Genomic DNA, 20881 nt, shown 5'->3' on the forward strand with positions numbered 1-20881 from the left:
ATGTCACCAACAATCTAAGGAATCAAGTGAACACCCCAACCATACAAAACTCTTTGTGATGAAAAAGGGTAGTGAAAAAATTCCCTTGTATAGAGCTCATGCACAATGAGGAGTAACAATCAGCTCCAACTTAGGGACATGCGCTCTTCTTGGGAGTGCATGAGAACCTTAGAATCATATGGTGTACTTGTTATCAATGGACTCTATCATCAAACAAAACTATGTGGTGGATTGGATCCACATCAACATCCTTGAATACCATATTACAAATTTATATAGTCCATTACATAAATAGTTTAAAATTTGATTTACAAAATAATGCATAATCCAACATTGCCAATGACAATGTGAAATGAAAACTAGTGCTCACATGTTGAGATTATTCATGCTACAATAATGCTCAAGGGATCTTAACCCTTCTCCTACACTACACTAGAATTAATAATGAGTATGCTAAGTGAAATCATAAATCCAATGTAACCACCTTAGCATCTCATAAACACCATGACTTTCCTTTATATTTGGGCATAATTCAAAACAAGGACACTTCAAAAGTGAAGTACATAAATTCTTGAATATTTCTAATATGATGGATGGAATAAAACATGAAAACATGTGCATGATCAAACTCATGCCAAAAATAAAATGCACCACTACAAACTCTCTTGTATAAGCTTGTTTAGGTCTAGTATATACATCATTACTGCACTAAATTTCATGGGACAAACCCATATTATCTTCGACAACATAATCATTATATACATCAAGTGATAAAGGCTTAATGTGCTCTAAAAGCTCACTCATGATGTCATGGCAATCATCCAAGTAAGATGCATGTGAATTGTGAGAAAAAAATTTAGCTTTACAAAAATAAGGCTTTTATTTAGGGCTTGAAATCTTCCCTTTGGTCATCATATTTTTCTACGCCCATACAATATTTGTTAAGAAATTTATTGCATAACATAAATAATTACTAAGAGGAATAAATATAAAAATAACCAGCAACAACCATAAACACATAAACACAAATGTTTATCCAGGAAAACCCCAAATCTGGGGAAAAACCCAACCATAATGAGATTTCATTATCCTTGGCCAAAACCTTGGCCAATCCGGCCAAGTGAGTCTTCACTGCTCACCTCCAGGCCTTGCATTACAATGGAGTCCTTCCAGCCTTTTATAAGCTCCATTACATATAATACCATAGGCAGAATACTATGGGTGCACAATACCATGTGCCCCAAAACTATCATTGTTTAACCTGGTCAATTTTGACTCTATCCCGAGTCAAGTTTACCTAACAATTCCCCCCTTAAACTTGACTTGGGGTTCCTTGACTAACTCCAGCCAAACCTGCTAAGTGAGACAATCCCGCTCACTCTAGCTCTTACCCCCCTCATAGTTTTTACTCGGGGTATTGTTAACCCGACATCCCCCCTATCACGTAGGTCTAAACCAGACTTTACTGGTGATCACCGAGGGGTACACATGCCCATTTACATGCAATAATTTTGACTTCATTATTTTTTTTTTGTTTATTGCTGCTGATTCTGATCCATCCTCTCTCAATTTGATTTGCTCAAAAACTTCTATCGAACCGCTCCAACTGCGAGCCCGACGAGAACCTCGTAGATTCCAGCACCAGTGGCCTCATGTAGCAGAAAACGAACAATTTTCGAAGCCGCATGAACAATTTTCTTCTGCTGACTTGCATGGAGCTCACACCTACCGCGATCCCTGGCAGTTACAACACTATCTTCCACACATTATCCTTGAGGTTCTTCCGCTTACGATTATTCCACCATTATTTTCAGACCCAGATCTGTAAAAAGGTTGCATTGATCTCATCAGGCACTATAAACCCCTGGCATCAAAGAATCCCTTTGAAGCCAATATCTGGCTCTGATACCAGTTGTTAAGAAATTTACTGCATAACATAAATAATTACTGAGAGGAATAAATATAAAAATAACCAGCAACAACCATAAACACATAAACACAAATGTTTATCCGGGAAAACCCCAAATCCGGGGAAAAACCCAACCATAATGAAATTTCATTATCCTTGGCCAAAACCCTGGCCAATCCGGCCAAGTGAGCCTTCACCGCTCACCTCCAGGCCTTGCATTACAATGAAGTCCTTCCAGCCTTTTATAAGCTCCATTACATATAATACCACGGGCAGAATACTATGGGTGCACAATACCATGTGCCCCAAAACCATCACTGTTTAACCTGGTCAACTTTGACTCTATCCCGAGTCAAGTTTACCTAACAATATTTTTCATAAAAAATATCATTTCCAGTTGAATGTGCACACAAAAGAGAAGAAGAACATGAAGAAATATGTTGTTTGAAATTTATGCAAATAAAACCTGACATGCCATACAATTTCCAACAACTAAATCACTTTTTCTAGCTGAAAAATCAGGTATAAATTATCCTAGAATACATGAGGAAGAAGATGGCTAGAAATTTATATGGTTTTTGCATCACAAATATGCTCTTTATGTTTGAAAATTCTAACAAAAGCTCATATTACATGCCTAAAAATGCTATGACTAATCTAGGTGGATATCATGGGCCACCCACCTATTCCATTATCTCAACGATTCTCTACATTCTTGGCAGCTTTTCTATGATTTTTCTAGGCTTTTTTTTAGGGCCTAAATGATGTTTTTTTGGAAATTATGGGGGTCATGGGTTGTCGTGGCATACTAGAGCCCCTAGCCCTAGTGAAACATTATAGTCATCAGACAATTCTTTCCAAAGAGATATCGTGAACCCCAAACATATATTGTATGCAAAATTTTCACCCTCGAGAAGTTCATGTACCAACTAATCACCTAAGGGCTCACAAAAATTTTGGCATTTCATCCTTTAGGGAGAGAGTTTTGGACCTTTAGGGTTATTTTTTTATGTTAAAAGGCCATTATTTCAGCCTCTTGTGATAGCTTTTGTGAGTGCGTGTAGCTTCAATTGCTTTTTGTTCAGAGGTAGGTACCACCATTGTAGGAAGTTTGTGTTTTACAATATTCTCACATTTCACTTGTTAATAGAAGTTGGGTTTTCACAATATTATTGTCATCTCTACTATATTTATCTATGTGTGTTCCATTTACTTTCCTAGACTTCATTTCATTCCTTGTACAACCCAGATCAATGAAAAATCCTTCTTAAGAATTATAGTACATTATTGTAAACTTTCTATAAAATAATTTGACAAGACCACCGAGAATCTTTATCATGCATAGAAACATATGGTTGGAAAATATTATATAAAATTCTCTAAATTTACCTCCTCTATATTCATCTTGTCATATACTCCAAATCTATAATTTCTTCCATGGACACATCATTGTATGCATCATAAGTAGGAACTCCATAATGTTTCCAACATTCTCAACTCCTATCATGATAAAATAAATCTAAAAATTTATGTCCATAACTGCATATGCTAGGTTACCATTATCTTCATCAATTAGATAGGTAAATGCATATATAATTACTTGATTATTTAAGTGTTTTTCTTCATTAGTGTCCTTCTCAAGATCATAACAAGATAAATTATCAAACTTAAAAATTTGAGAAAGTCCAATGCTTACGAAACCCTCAACTTCATGAGGAGGAGAAATAGAGGCATGGGTACTCTCATCATCGAGGTCTTCCATGGGAGGACAAGGTACTTATTCATAGACTTAAGGATCTCCTTCTTGTTCTTGGACTTCAATGGAGATGTGAAAATAGTCTTCATCATTGTGTTCTTCAAGTGATTAATGACTTTCTTGTTGTGTTTGGTCTTCAATGGCATCACAAGGGAATTATTCATCAATGTGTTCTTCAAATGGAGGTGCAACAAGATCTTCAATGGCCTTGTCATCTTTGTCTTCTTTTAAAAATGGCTCATGAGAAGAACAAGTGGAATCATGTGACTCATATTCAAGCTTTGATGGAGGAGGATCATCATGTTTTTCTTGATATAATAGTGAAATAAAATAAATGGATATTTTCCTCTTTCTATTTCCACAAGAAAGTCATTGAAAGGATTATCATCATATTCGATTATGAAATCATAAATTTTATCCCCTATTTTATCTTGAATAATATCAAGAACACATGCATCTTCAACTTCTTCATAACCATAAATCCATTTCTTTTGAAATTATTTTATTAAATGTGGAAATGATTTTACCTCTTCAAAGATGAAATTACAATACCAATTCAATACATTTTTTCCTTGCATTAAATATGTCAATAGATTAAACTTCTTATACAAATTTTCTTCCAAGAAAATTCTCTGCAATATGCAAACATTTTCATCAAGATATGTTCATGGACAATGTTATTATCTACCACATAATCCATAAAAGAGTAAAGGTTCCTTAAATCCAACCAAGGATTTCCATTAATCTTTGGGACATGGGTAGTCCATGTAGCCAAATTAAACTTACATGGATATAATTAAATGCTTTAAAATACCTAATGAGAAAGCAAATCTTCCCAAAATTATCCTTTGGTAGAAGCCATGCTTTTTTCTTCAAATCTTGAAACATAGAAGGCACTAATTTTTTTAATTTAAAATTTGCATTCCAATCATACCTCATACCAAAATGAGCTTTGGAAGTTCCTTCAATATGTTTCATGTGCTCGGCTCTACATACAAAAAAATCCTTTAAAATTTGCAAGGACAAGGGTCTTGGCCATTATGGAAATCATCTCATGAGAAAGAGATCTTCAATACAACTCTCTCACAAAATTTTTATGGAGCATAATCATCAAAATTTTCCAAAGAATTGACTTCATTCCCGACCATGGTGCGTAAATATTACCTCCCAATTTATAAGTGATGATAAAATCCCTAATCCACAAGGTACAACCTAAAAGGGAAGTACTAAAATGCATACCACTATATTATAGATAACCCATTATCTTCACTTTAGATAAATTCTCCTATTGCTCAAGGAAGGTATTCCTAGTAGCATGATTACTAAACCTACACAATGAAGCGTGAAGTGATGTGAGAGTAGTTCTAGTAAAACAATGTTTTTTTTTTGTATTTACGGGATATAAATGAGGTAATGGGAGGAAATGGATATTAGTGTCAAATCTAATAAGGGAAATGGATTCAAGGGGAATCTAAGAGGGATTATGGGGTCAAGAAGAAACACCTTTTCAAAGTGGATTATTTCCTCATGCATTAGGACATTAAGGAGACAAGGGCTATTGAATTAGTATGATCATATCTAATAAAATATGAAAACGAAGGCCAAGTCCATAGGAAAAAATGATTTTAAGATTAGGGAAACTTTGAGGTCAAAATAGGCCTCAAAACAAAAAATGTAGTAGCAAAATCAACTTTAAACGAGTCAATATGATTCAAGATGATGATGTAAACCATATGAGTAAATATTTTTGGAGGAAAATGAACAAAGATGTGTGTGTCTAGGTTCACTATACCTTTTAGTCTATAAAGGAGAAAGTAAGGTTATGAGTGCAATTACTTAAACTTTTAGACTTGGAAGTAGTGGCTGAAGGTTGGAGTTTGGATCATCAAATGTAATTTTTATTTTCAAAAGCAATAAATAATGAAGTGGCTTGGTTTACAAATCTTTGTACTTATTATTGCTTTGTTTAGTTTGATGTGTTTAACTTCCTAGTAAAAATGAAATTAAAGTTGTAATAAAGATTTCAATTTTTGGTTTTCCTAGATTGGTAGCTTAGAAATCATACTAGGATTGATACCGTGTGTTGATTTTTTTCAATATTGTTGAATTTTCTACTAGGATGTACAATAGAAACCAATCTTTTGATCTGATAATTACTTCCTAATGATTTCCAGACAATTTATCTTATGCTACTTACATCATTGAACAATTATACACAAAAAATATCAATAATAGTGCAATGAAAATAATAAGATCATAAAAAAAACAACCATACACAACAGAGATAAACAATTTTTGCTTTGGAAACCCAAACTTGAGAGAAAACCCAACTTTTCTTATCAGGAGAAATGATTCAACCATGTTTACAATTTCAAAATTGTTTAGAAATGCGTGCCAGAATCCAATTATATTCATGAGTCAAACTTGGGCAAAATTCCAGCTAGTCAAACCTCTAAAAATTATGAATTTCGGTCAATTTTTTACCATGTCGACCTATCTTCTGCAGTCAATTTTGGACCTGCAGCTGGCCCGTGCGATCAACTTAGACCTACGATTGACTTCTTGCAATCAAACCCATGGTTAACCTGCGACCAAACAATCTCTCTACGTTTAAACTCAGCCTTCTTGTCCGGTCTAACTTGGCCCTTTTCTGTAATCAAACTAGGAAAGATTCTCATTCAAAAATAGCAGATGAAAACTCGACCAAATGGAAGCAATGTAATCTTGGTCAAACTTCAAAATCCTTCTCTTCACTTCTCACATGTGGATAAGAATAGAAGAGAAAATGTGTGTTCTCGAATTGGTTAAAGTTGAGGTGTCACATTGTGTATAAATACTAGCCAACTGGGGTGAATTGATCGAGGGTCACACGCTTTCATGGTGGGTTCGGCTTGACCATTTTGAGCTTACATGAAGTACAAATATTAGAATTGATCATTTAACACATCCTACTGAATTATAAACAAATTAACAGAAAACCTATCAACTCTGGTTTGTATTCCGAGTAAGTTATTTATAGTAAAAGGTCGGAGACAAGCTGTTAACTCTGGTTTCTATTCCGAGTGTTTCGTTTGATCCATATTTACCTTAGTAATTTACGTTTACATTCTATGTTTTCTGAGGCAAGAATTTAGGTGAGAGGCTGCTAAAATTCTTAGTTGAATCATTTCCCATGGTATGCACTTACTTTTCTTTTTTTTTTTACCTTTTTTGAATGGCTGGCATTGGCCATTCGTCTTATTACGCAACCAAAAGATAAGTCCAGCAACTTAAGCTTCCAACTTCCCACAAGAAATCACCGTTAGAATCAGATACTGTCATCTTTGTCAAAGTGACCATCTAGTACGATGTTGCAAATATGTCTAATTTCTCCGGACATTTCCAATTTTTGCCTGAATTTTGCAGGTTGCCGATAGTTCCGGGTTTTCAAGTCCAAGTTTATAATTGCTGATATTTTCCCTGAGATTGAAGTCTCTTTTCAGACCCCTGGCAATATATTGCCACAAGCAAAATCTGCAACATTTCTAACTACACCAGAAATACCCCATAAAATCTGTTAGTGGATGTGTAAAAAAAGATTAAAGAAGATAAGCATGCTACCTGATTTAAACATTCTCTTTTCAGTGAAAAAAGCATGGTTGTATTTCATGGCATGAGATTATTGAATTATGTTTTTGTGATTACATTTTGGGATTCTTTGTGTGGTTAATAATTACAAATTTGTAATACAATTAATGGTAGTATCTGCTGAATAATAATAATATGTGGAATCTTCCATTGATGTCTTAACCACCTTTATATATGCTATTCCTGACTGAGAATTTTGTATCTATTTTAGGGTGGTGGAGAGATAGAGGTGACAGGATCACCGACAGAAAAGGCTCTTATATCTTGGGCATTAAAGGTATGATGTGTACTTAGGTCTTCTCTATGTCAAAAGTGTTGCTGATTACTCAATTGTTATTTTTTCTCGCTCCGTTCAAATACATAACAGCCAACAATTCATTTGTGATCATAATTGTGATGTTCTCTTAGCTTGGAATGAATTTTGATAACGAAAGATCCAAATCCTCCATCTTACATGTTTCTACTTTCAACTCGGAAAAGAAACGTGGAGGTGTTGCCCTGAAGAAGGTAACAGGTGTATTCATGCATCTACAGATCTTGTTCTGTGTGCAATATAGTACCATTTTCTGTATTCAAGTAGTTATCGTCTCTGACTATTTATTATTGGATTTTTACTTTTCTTAATGCATAACTGCAGTCTGACACTGAAGTACAAATTCATTGGAAAGGAGCTGCAGAGATAATACTAGGTCTCTGCAGTACGTGGATTGACAGTTCTGGCTCTGTGCGAGAAATGAATCTTAATGAGGTTTGGTGTGGCTTCTAAATGTGATTTTGTGGAGGGAAAAATCCAATACCAATATGCTTGTTTAATTTGATCAATTTCCAAGTCAACCTGAGTTTATGACGGCTTGCTTCCTTTATCCCAGATAAACGAAAGTGAAAAAATCATTGAGGGGATGGCTGCAGAGGCATTGCGGTGCATTGCTTTTGCTTACAAGACATATGATCTTCATAGTGTGCCTGCTGATGAAGATCAACTCCAATCATGGAATATTCCTGAAGAGAACCTTACCCTCCTGGCAATAGTTGGGATAAAGGTAAAAAAAATTGAGGTCATGACCCATTCATCCATAAAATTACTTGGAGCTTGTTAATTTTATACAACGTTTTTGTATGTAATTACTCATAATAGCATTACTGTTCCCATTAAAATGATAAACAGTGAAAATGCATGACTATAGACCGAGGACATTGCTTAATATTTTATGTTTCTGACCTACAGTACAGGGCTTTTATTATAGGATATTTTGGAAACTTGATGTATAGAAAATTTTACTAATGGTGAACATTTCTGCTACCATTGTAGGAAGCTTTCAATTAATGAGCAGTTTATATTACCTGTATAACACAAATGCTGAGGTCTATTGTAGATTCTTTTCATGGTATATCTGTAAGAATATGACTTAGAACTATCCACTGGGTGGGCAAAAGTTGTGGTTTCTTCTGCAGGTGCTTATAAGTTTATTACAGTGCCCAAACTGTAATCACACAACTATGTAGCAGTGGCTAGTTTTTCCATAGAAACTTTTTGGCTATGAGTTCATCACCCGCCCAAACTTTCAGGGAAATATGTAGCAGCTATATGTTTATATTGAATTTATAATAATAAGCTATTTTCTATATGGTATAAACGTGTTAATAAAAAAAAGCCTTTTGAATATCAAAGATGGTCCATGTTATTTTTTTTGTCAATAACTTTTGCTACTACCAAGCATGCCTCCTTACTCATGAATTTCCCCTAGTTATTCTTTTCATCTTTTCTTTACTGTGCAGGATCCATGCAGAGCTAATGTAAGAGAAGCTGTGAACACGTGTCAAAGGGCTGGTGTGAAGGTAATGGTTGAAGATACTATCATGTGTGCTTGAAGGTGTAGTGTTCTTGGAACGGTTATTGCATGAAGTGTATTTACATGGCATGTTTTTATGTATTTACCAAGCAAATAATTAATGATAAAATAACCCTCTATACTGTCAATAAAATATTAGTCTCGTGCAGTAAAATCACCAGAAATATGAGTTCATGGTATTTCCTATATAGGGGTTCATGGTAGAAGATGCTTTGCAGAAGATTGTGTAGAATTATTGGCATGAAATGCAACAAAAGCTCATATATCAGTTCAATTGGCGGTTATTTATGAGTTTCAAGGAACATGCTTGCTTGGAATGTTTTGCATTGGGTATTTGACTTGTTCCACCTTAATTTTGTATCTTCTTATTAATCATTTTTATAGGTTCTCATGGTGACTGGTGATAACATTAACACAGCAAAAGCTATAGCTCTTGAATGTGGCATACTCCAGGCAGGGCAGCTTACAGAAGAGCCAACTATCATTGAAGGAAGGGTTTTTCGCAACTACACTGAAGAAGAGAGACGGGAAATTGTGGACAAAATTTGTGTGAGTATGCGTGTACCAATCTTTACCCCAAAAGACGCACACAAGGGTAAAAATGGAAAAAAAAACATGCATACAACAGAATATTGTGAAAGAAAATTCTAATGGGAGGAAAACCACAGAATCTTGTGAAAGAAATTTCTAATGGGAGGAACACCATTTTGTTTTCCTGCAGGTAATGGGGAGATCCTCACCTACAGACAAACTTCACTTGGTGCAAGCACTAAGAAAAAAAGGTCACGTTGTGGCAGTTACTGGAGATGGAACAAATGATGCACCTGCACTTAAAGAGGTTGGTTTTCTTGTTGCATAATGTTGTGAATTCTGATTATTCAAGCCAGTCTTTACTTTGCAAGAATATTTCCAGTTCTATAAAGTTATATTGATGGAGCTTATTTTATATATTATCTGGCATCTAGGCAGACATAGGTCTCTCCATGGGTATCCAAGGAACAGAAGTTGCCAAGGAAAGTTCTGATATCATTATTCTAGACGATAATTTTGCCTCCGTTGTGAAGGTTTGTCACAGACATGGATGTTTGTTTTAGTCCTTGAAAGCTATGCGATTTTTTTCACAAGTTACAGATTCCTTACAGTTGTTTTCCCATGGTTTTTAGGTAGTACGATGGGGTCGTTCAGTGTATGCAAACATTCAAAAATTCATCCAGTTTCAACTCACAGTAAATATTGCAGCACTTGCAATCAACTTTGTTTCTGCTGTTTCATCCGGGGATGTTCCTTTAACTGCTGTTCAGGTTAGTGTCAAATTCAATAGAACTGTGGTCGATCCGACTGTTCCTTTTATTCTCATGGTTTTGACCCAATTTCCTTTTCTTACCTTGACTGTTCCCTATTATTCTCATGGCTTGGGGCCCCCAACTTACGTTTCTGCAGCTTCTCTGGGTCAACCTTATCATGGATACTCTTGGAGCTCTTGCTTTGGCAACTGAATCCCCAACTGATCGTCTGATGCGGCAGCCTCCTGTAGGGCGCAGGTGAGGCTCAGCCTACTGTGCATATTTGCATTATGTCTGGCAATTGTTCTGCGTGTGGTTTGAACTAATATTTTCCTAATTATAATTACTGGATTTGATTTGAGGAATTATTTTTTCTGGATTTGATTTGAGGAATTATTTTTTCTGGATTTGATTTGAGCAATTGTTTTTTTATACAAAATTTCTATGTTGATGAGTTTATGGAAGGTGGGAACGACCAGAGTTTCCCAAAATTATATAGTAAAAAAATAAAAAAATTAAAATATATGTTATTTTAATTATATAATTTATATAATAATAAAAAATAATATTGAATTAAAATATTCAAATATTAAAATTAATTTAAATATATAAATAATAAATATATGATCTCTCTTATATATAAATATATTTTCTGGGTATTTGTTTTTTTGACTTTTTCCCTTTTATATATATAAAATGTTAAGTTTATTATCAGTTTTGTGACACATGACAAGTTTTCGAAACAATCTGGCTTAAAAATACAAAGGAACAAGTTTACATATGTTTCTCTAGTTATTCTTAAGAGAAAAAAACAAAGCAACTTTAATGTTTAAGCATTGACTGCCACATACAATATGTCCATACAATCGTAATCTTCTGCCTTATATATATACATAAACAACAAAAACAATACTCATTATCATAACATCGGAGATATCGCCCTTACCTCTAACGGCTATAGGGTTCCTTAACCCATCTTTCTCAATTAAGGATATTGGTGTTAAGGATGTCTTTGGCCTTTCATCCTAACATAGGCTCATGTTTTGTGGGCAATTCATCATATTTCTCTACCGGCTTTGTATTCCCCAACACGAAGGAATGCTAAAACTAAAAAAATTGTTCAAAGCTTTGGGAACTTAAAGGTAAATAGTTCCAAGGCTCCCAGAAACATGGGAACCATTGGAACAAGTTTCCCAAGAAAGCAGTTTAAGTGTAACCTAACAAAATCATTAAATATTTAACTTAATTAATAATATTTAGATACATATGAAAATATATTAATAAATACATTTGTTTATATATATATATATATATATATATATATATATTAAAATTGTTAAGTGTTTAAGTAAATTTAATAAAAATAAGATAAATATAAAAATATATTAATAAATACATTTTTCTATACATATGTAAAAAATTATTATTGGTAAGTAGTTCCATGATCTTAAAATGCATGATGCAGGAGCATTCAGCGCAAGGAAAATCATTGTATTTTAGTAGACATAGGGGGTTTTGTGTTTTAAGGAAGTTGGTTTCCTAAGTGTTGAATTGATGCAATTATTAAAGGTTTTGAGTGATTTTAATGAGAATAGGATTTAATTGAATATTGTGAGGCATACTTGTAAATGTTCCTGAATGTAGGAGAACATAAGAGATTTAGGATAGTTGAATGATGAGAGGTTTGAGAAGTAATTATAAAGCTCAGATTAGGAGTTAGTTCATGAATTTTAGGAATGAGGAAGAGGTTTAGGAATTTTGTTGAGGAGTTTATGGATCTAAACCAAAAATTGGTTTTAGAATCCCTTTGTATAAATGTAAGCCTAAAAGGCATGATCAGAAATTAGTCAGAGGTTAGATAGATAGCTAGAGTGTGGTTTTAAGCCTATGGGCAAAGTGTAAATAGAGGCCACTGATATTAGAACATCAGGCCAGAGACACAGAGATCTCATTCAGAGATCTCATTCTGTAATCATTGTTTATATTTATTAATATAATCAACTCAATTCTGAGTTTGAATGTGTGTTTGAGTGTTGAATGATGAGTGATGACTGAATTGGAATCCAGTATAAATATGTGTGCAGCCATAGTCGAGGCTAATACATAGAGGAGGAAAAGAAACAAAGGATCTGAATGGGTATTGAACGATTGCAAACCAAGTAACGGTAGAATCGTTTGTGAGTAAAGAACTCACAAAATTAGCGAGGAGGAGTGTGCAGCGGAATAGCGAAAGCAAGAACCTTTGAAGAAAACCCAAAACCACAGAAGAACTAAAGAAACTACGGAAAAGTCAAAGTAAAGAGGCAGACAAAAGGATGAAGAATTGTTGCACCGTAGCCGTTGGATCTTATTGATCAATGGCCAGGATCATATCGCAACATTCATATCACATCGCAACTTTTTAAGTGAACGAACCCTGGCCTTAAGCAATTCCCGATTGCGATCAAGTGATATCAAGGGTGGACCATCGGATCAGGAAGAAGATCAATGATGTAGATTCAATCTAAGTACTGGAAGAGAGAGAAAACAGGGATTTATCTGGACTGTAGGATCTAAAGAAATCGTCATCCAATGGATATCAGGCCGTAAGTTGATCGAGCGTTAACCGTAAGGAGCAGACCTAAACTTTTATAAGTTTGGAGTTTATAATTCCCATCAGGTCCAGAAAGGCGTTAACCCCTGCGTAAGTTGTTCACCTGAAATCGTTGTGGACTGTCAGATCCACTGAGTGTAGATCAACGGTGAAGGACTGTCGAGCATGTTTTTTTTGATCGAAGGTATCGGTGATCGGGGTTTCGGAGATCGTGTACAGCACTGTGGAAAGGTGATAAGGGCGGACCCGATAAGTTATACTGTGTGGTTAATGTTATTTGAGGTCCGATATTGCAATACCGCATATCAGATGCGATAGAGCCTATGTTAATGAATCATGCGGAGATCCGATTGCAATTGCGATAAAGTGTAGCATCGATATCTGTGCAGAGGCTAAACCAAAGAAGAAAATGTATGTTTTGCGTATATTTCCTTTGTAAATGCTTTATAAAGGGTTAAACGTGGATATATGAGGTTTCAATATAAGTCCACCATTATCAAATGATAAAGGGTTTATGTGTTAAGTCATATATAACCAACGCATAAAGAGGGCGAAGTTTATATATATGTGGCCAAGGTTTAATGAGGGCTTAGAGGGGTTGTATGAGTCCAATATTAACATTAATGAAGGTTTATAAGGGTTAATAAGTCCCGATAGGAAGGATTTAAAAGAAATTCTTTAATAAAGTCATATATGAAGTTTAAGGGGTGATTAAAGTCCCGATACATGGATATTGTATAAGGGTTAGACTATGGTTGGATGTTAATAAATCATTCAACATGAAATGTATAGAAGGAGGCCTTAAACCTAAAGTATTGAAGGTTCAACTTAGCAAAGAGTTAAAATTCCTGGGACAGACAGGCTATGTGCATAATCCATGCAAACTGTGGGTAAAGCAAGGGTAACCATGCGTTATTTGGCATCAGAGCATAATTGTGATTGAAACAATTGATAGTAGAACAAAGTAAGGGATTTCTATAGAAAAGGACTTTGAACAAAGATATCTTTTAAGATGTGTATGCATGCAAGGGAGATCAGATTTTAATCTGATAAATAGTAGGCACACAGAGATAAAGTGCAACAGAACTTGCAGATGCAAGAACCAGAGGACAATCCATTCAAAGTACAGGTAAATGGTGGAACAAGATCATGCAAAGATCTTGAAGGTGAGATGACATGTTTTGTTTAATTTGATTTGAAGATTGGAGAATATGTGGTTTTTCTATTGTTGCACGAGTAGTAGCATAAGGAAAACACTGTGATGTTGTTCCTGAAGAAAGTGGGGATTCACTCAAATGTGAACCTGAAGAATCCAATTGAAAGTTAGACAAAGAGGATAAAAGTATTCTCAAAAGGAAACCGAGAAGCAAGCTTTTGAAAGCTTGGGAATGATCTTTGGCTTGAGTAACATTGATACATAGGTGACAACATAAGGAGGTGAGAAGATTGCAGCAACCTAGAGCGAGGAGTTCTCAATTGGTTCCAAAGGAAAGAACCAGAGAAATGCTGAAAAGCTGAGCTCAGAGGAGAGAATCTTAGTGAGGCATATGTAGCAAGAAGGAGACTTGTTACTACAGAGGTATTGTTGTAGCTCACAAAAGCAATTCCACAAAGGATGTGGGTAGAATTGCTAAAGGGCAATGAAGGAAGTTGGTAAGACTTTCTAAGCGAAAGAAGAAGTGGTCAGAACTAAGTATTTCATGTTGATTTAAATACAAGAGGATAGTTGTGTTCTTGAGAAGGTGCAGATGAGTTGAAGCCTAAAGGAGCAGAGCAGAGTGATCAAACGAGGTTTTAGAGATAGAGAACCAAGGGCTTGCCAAAAGACTGAGTATAGAGAAAAGCTTAGTGAGGCAAGTGGCAGCATGGAATACTTTCTATTGTAGAGGCTTTAATGCAACTCATAGTAAGTGAGTGCGGAGCTCACAAAGAGAAAGAAGAAGATGGCTACTGATAGTCATAGCAGAGATTTTGAGGAAGACAAGTGGAAGAAAGATGAAGAAAGAGGATTCCAAGGAAAATGGCAAGATGATGAGTCAAGAGGAAATTGACAAAGAGATTGCAGAGAAGAAAGAACAACTCAATGTATTGATGATGATACTTGAGGAAAACCAGAGATTAGGTTGGGTGTTAAGGAACAAGCTAGTGAGGTGGAATAAATTACAAAGGAGGCTACAAAAGATGAGAAGTCAACAGGTGAATATGCAATTAACAGAAGAGCTGATGAAGCTTGAACAAGTACTGGGTGCTCAATTGAGATCTGAAGAACTCAGAGAAGCTGCGTTGGAAATGGAAGTGTCCATTTGTGAACCAAAGTAGGATGAAGTTCTAGGTGAAGAAGAAGGAATTATTGATGATTTTTTGAACTGTTGGAAAAATACAGACCAACACCAAAATTTAAAACCTTGTATTGTTGAATTTAATAACTTTGATGTGATTACAGGTTTTGCAGAGGATGAGCAATCCTTTGAAGCTGTCAAAAGGATGGAAGAGTATCTTTCAAAAGATAAAAACTCTGAAGTAAAGAAGGATGGAGAATGTCTCTTAAATGAGATAAGTAGTGATTTATTGCAGCATAAAGAACTTAATAATGCATTGATGTTTGAAACTGTGACAACACAGGAACAATTTCTTGTGAAAGAAGGATATGAAATTCAGTCTGAAGAGCTGATATGTTAAGCAACAGTTGAGACTGTTGAACCTTGTAATTTTCAAATTGATAATTTGTGTATAAATGTAGGAATCATAAGTAATGATAAAGTACATATGAAGTGTCACAGAGAACTTGAATTTCTGGAGTATTTGCTAGAAAATTTAGAGTATGACAGTGTGATTGCAGAGGAAGGAGTTCACTACAGTGGACAAGGGCAGAGAGACATCATAGAAGCAGATGGTATGGAGGAGAGACTAGCTGACAGTCTCGTGAATTCTGTTGGGAATTCAAATTAGCATACTGATGTGCTAATAGAGAATGAAAAATCATAGCATCATACTGATGTGTTGCCAAAGGGAGTTAAGGCACATAAGCCTTATGATTTTTATTTTAATGTGTTTTATGAGTGCAGGTTTAGTTGCAGATGCTGGAGGAATTTTGGCATAAATGAGCAACCAAATAAAAATGGAAGAAGAAGATTCAATGGAAGAATTTAATACATAGAACATAGATGTTCAATTGCTGGAGAGAATCCTGGAAAGTGAGGATTCAGTGTAGACAGAGATAATCTTCACAGAGGGTAAGGATGAAAGGGAGGCAATCAGAATAAGCGAAGAATAAGTAAGAGTAAGTGATAGCATTTGACAACTTCAAGGAGAAGAACAACAATTTGAAGAGTTAGTGGATAGAAACAACAACCCGAAACAAAGAGAAAGAAGCAGAAGTAAGTGGCAAAGTATAGACTAGTCCAAGGATGTGCTGGAGATGGAGATTGAAGAATTATGGTAGCTAATGATGAAACAGACCATAGGGAGGAAAATGATAGCAGTAGGAAGGATGATCAATCAGAGTATGAACCTGATTGACAAGGAGAAGAAGATGGAGTAGAAGACATCAGACATACAACAGCAACAAAGGAGCAAAGCATTTGGGCGGTTACAAACTAAGGTTTCGGACCCTGGAGGTTTTCTAACAACATATGGAGACACATGATTAGGAGATCATGAAAATTTTCTACTTTGGGAGTTTGATGTAGGAGCATTCAGGTCAAAGAAAATCATTGTATTTTAGTAGACATAGGCGGTCTTGTGTTTTAAGGAAGTTGGTTTCCTATGTGTTGAATTAATGTAATTATTAAGGGTTTTGAGTGATTTTACTGAGAATAGGATTTAATTGAATATTGTGAGGCATAATTGTAAATGTTTTCGAATGTAGAGGAACATGAGAGATTTAAGATAGTTGAGTGATGATAGGTTTGAGAATTAATTGTAAAACTCAGATTAGGAGTCAGCTCATGAATTTTAGGAATGAGGAAGAGATTTAGGAATTTTGTTTAGGAGTTTATGGATCTAAACCAGAAATTGGTTTTAGAATCCCTTTGTATAAATGTAAGCCTAAAAGGCATGATGAGAAGTTAGTCAAAGGATAGATAGATAGCTAGAGAGTGGTTTTAAGCCTACAGGCAGAGTCTAAACAGAGGCCACTGATATTAGAAAATCAGGCTAGAGAGACAAAGATCTCATTATGTAATCATTGTTTATATTTATTAATACAATCAACTTAATTCTAAGTTCAAATATGTGTTTGAGTGTTGAATGATGAGTGATGACTAAATTGGAATTCCATATAAATATGTGCGCAGGCAGAGTTGATGTGAATACATAGAAGAGGAGAAGAGACAGAGGATCTTAATGGGCATTGAATGATTTTAGAACCAAGTAATGGTCAAATCATTCATGAGTAAAGAACTCACAAAGTTAACCAGGAGGAGTGTGCAGCAGAATAGCAAAAGGAAGAACCTTTGAAGAAAACCCAAAACGACAGAACTGAAGAAACAACGGAAAAACCAAAGTAAAGAGGCAGACAAAAGGATGAAGAATTGTTACACCGTAGCTGTTGGATCTTTTGATCAATGGCTAGGATCATATTGTAGCGTTTTGCAACTTTTTAAGTGAACGAACCTTGGCCTTAAGCAATTCCCGATTGTGATCAAGCGATATCAAGCATGGACAATCGGATCAGGAAGAAGATCAATGGCGGAGATTCAATTTAAGTACTGGAGGAGAGAGAAAATGGGTATCGATCTGGACCATAGGATCTAAAGAAATAGTCATCCAATGGATATTGGGCTGTAAGTTGATCGAGCGTTAACCGTAAGGAGCAGACCCGGACTTTTATAAGTTTGGAGTTTATAATTTCCATCGGGTCCGGAAAGGCATTAACCCTCGCATAAGTTGTTCATACGAAATTGCCGTGGACTATCGGATCCACTAAGTGTAGATCAACAATGAAGGACTATCGAGCAAGTTTTGTTTGATCGGAGGTATCGGTGATCGAGGTTTCGGAGATCGAGTACAATGCTGTGGAAAGGTGATAAGGGTTGACCCGATAAGTTATAGGGTAGATTAGATATTGCGATATCACATATCAGATGCAATAGAGCTTGTGTTAATGAATCCCGCGGAGACCCTATTACGATTGTGATAAAGTGTAGCATCGATATCTATGCAGAAGCCATACCAAGGCGGAAATGTATGTTTTGCATATATTTCCTTTGTAAATGGTTTATAAAGGGTTTAACGCAGATATATGAGGTTTCATATATAAGTCCACCATTATCAAAGGATAAAGGGTTTATGTGTTAAGTCGTATATAACCAATGCATAAAGAGGGGGAAGTTTATATATATGCCCCTAGGGTTTAATGAGGGCTTAGTGGGGCTGTATGAGTCCAATATTAACATTAATCAAGTTTTATAAGGGTTAATAAGTCCTGATATGGTTGGGTTTTAATAAATCATTCAACATGAGATGTATAAAAGGGGGCCTTAAACCTAAAGTATTGAAGATTCAACTCGGCAGAGAGTTAAAATTCCTAGAACAGACAGGCTATGTGCATAATCCATGCAAACTGTGGGTAAAGCAGGGGTAACCCTGCGTCAATATCATTGTATATGTCCAAAATTGATGTATAATTAAAACTATATAAGCTATACAAATTGAGACTTATGACATGATCAATTTCAATTATTTCTTTTATATTTTGGATTCCCTCAATCTCAAGGTAATCTAAGTCCTTTTGCAAAAAAAGGAGCATCTTCCTTAACTCATGGGGCTTTTACTTATTTAACATGTGTCATAATAATTGTGTTAATGATATAGCATGTCATAATAATTGTGTTCATGAGATATTAAATAATATTTTTAATTTTGCTAACTATTTTTTTAATAAATATTTTTAATAAGAGTTTTTGTTATTTTTAATAGATATTTTTAATAAAAGTTTTTGTTATTTTTAATAGATATTTTGTATACCTTAAAATACCTATAAACCTTCTTTTTCTATATATTCCCTAATACTTATAATATATTTGTTCTATTTTTCATAGTTAAAAAAAACCGTTTTTATGTGTGAATGTGTAAGACATTGGTCAATAAAGTAAAGTCCCTATGCTTTAACTAGCCAATCTGACATAGATTTTATTAAAAAAAAAAAGTAAAGCCCCAAAGACCAAGGTGTTAGTGATAGCTTATTGTAACTTAGAAAATCTTTCCGCGATTAACCAAGTGCTTTTCTTCAACAAAATGAGATATTTCCTAAGTTAGGAGTGTCAAGGCTATGGAGTGGAGGTTTAAGGTAAAAATTCAAAGTAAGCCTTGATAAAACTATCGTTGTTGTAGTATAATACATGTAAATGAAATTGGGGAAAGGAATATGAAAAATAAAGTAATGGGTAAATAAGGAAAAGAATGTGAAATGAAGCCAATGCTTATCAATCTACTTGGCGTAATTTGCCACAATCAACTACTACTTTATTGAAAGGAATTATAAGGAAGAAAGGACTTAATTTTCCACAATCAATTATTATTTCATTGAAAGGAATTACAAGGAAGAAAGGACTTAATTTTCCACAATCAACTATTACTTCATTGAAAGGAATTATAAGGAAGAAAGGACTTAATTTGACACATCCAATGTTAATAGTTAAAATGATTAGTGTTGGTACATTAATAGCATTTAGTTATATACTCAATGTAAAAGGAACTAGATTTGAAACAATTTTCCTTAAGTTTTTGTTGAAAATAAGTATGAAAGTTATTCTCAGAGAACTAGGGTTACCACTTACTGCACAAATATAAAGGTGATGATTTATTAGCTTAATTATTATTCTAATTCAACAACTAGGTTTTGTAGATGAAGAAAAACAATGTAGAAACAAATTGACAAATAAATCAGGGGTGTGTTCCAAACATGTAGTTACTCCCAAGTAAATAAGATTTCACATCAGCATGACAACAAGAGGTTGCTACAACAAATTCACAACATATGAAGAGCATGAAATAAACCTTACAACAAAATATATGTAACACTTCACTTGTTTATTAAGTCTTCAAAAACTCTATTCACTTTGTTTAGTGATATACAATAAAATCCATTCAACCTTCAATTCTAAGATCCTATTCTCTATCTCCAAAATATTATATGAATGAAGAGTAATCTCCTTTGTTATATAGATGGATTTTCATCTCTCTTACATTAAAATAAAATATTTTCTATTAAGACCATGAAAATTAAAACAATAATAATGTAATGGGTTAGTTAAGAAACAATCTCCAAAAATAGATCAATAAGGTGGGGAATGTCTTTGAAGTTCTCCATTAAATAATAATAATTATTATTATTCAATTTTAAGGTCACAGCCAAGCCATACACCATATTGGTGTATGCCACACCCTTGCTTGTGGGACAAGGGACCCACCTTCATGTAGTGATTTGACTGCTAAGTCTACGAAGGCATACATACTCTACCTTGCTTTGTTTTTGAACTTGTGACCTCTTAGGAGGAAACAAATGCTCTTAACCAGTAGGCCCACTCAAGCTACCTCAATAGTGTGTCATTTAAGATACATAATCAATAATACATTAATAGGATCCACCTAGAAGAAGTCACCATGTGTGTCCTCCAAGATGTATGAATGAAGAAAAAAATATAATAATCCCTCGAGAATACACTCCTCAACCACCTTCTCAAAATAGAGTAGATCAATAATCCTCCATGTGTGAATCCCAAGGTAGGTTGCTCCAAACAATGCATGAATAAATGTGCAATAAAGGCACCACAAAGCTAGGAATTCCATTAAGAAAAGAGGTTGACCATATGTCAAAGATAGAAACTAGGGAAAGGGTGCCCACACAACAAAATCCACAGA

General features: G+C 34.8%; 1 protein-coding gene across 1 annotated transcript in view; it reads left to right on the forward strand.

Annotated features, from left to right (window-relative positions):
• Positions 1-20881, forward strand: part of LOC149241477 (calcium-transporting ATPase 8, plasma membrane-type-like) — a 244784-nt gene that overhangs the window by 176370 nt on the left and 47533 nt on the right. Inside the window, exons 19-28 of the mRNA XM_089373995.1 lie at positions 7504-7569; positions 7701-7799; positions 7930-8040; positions 8162-8332; positions 9069-9128; positions 9527-9691; positions 9864-9980; positions 10108-10206; positions 10306-10443; positions 10583-10683. Coding sequence (XP_089230121.1) covers positions 7504-7569; positions 7701-7799; positions 7930-8040; positions 8162-8332; positions 9069-9128; positions 9527-9691; positions 9864-9980; positions 10108-10206; positions 10306-10443; positions 10583-10683 — 1127 coding nt within the window. The remainder of the gene's footprint in view (positions 1-7503; positions 7570-7700; positions 7800-7929; positions 8041-8161; positions 8333-9068; positions 9129-9526; positions 9692-9863; positions 9981-10107; positions 10207-10305; positions 10444-10582; positions 10684-20881) is intronic.

The sequence above is a fragment of the Pinus tabuliformis genome, chromosome 8 (genome assembly GCF_031772625.1).
Source record: "Pinus tabuliformis cultivar Carrire ecotype Pingquan chromosome 8, CPIR1, whole genome shotgun sequence".
NCBI classification, from domain to species: Eukaryota; Viridiplantae; Streptophyta; class Pinopsida; order Pinales; family Pinaceae; genus Pinus; species Pinus tabuliformis.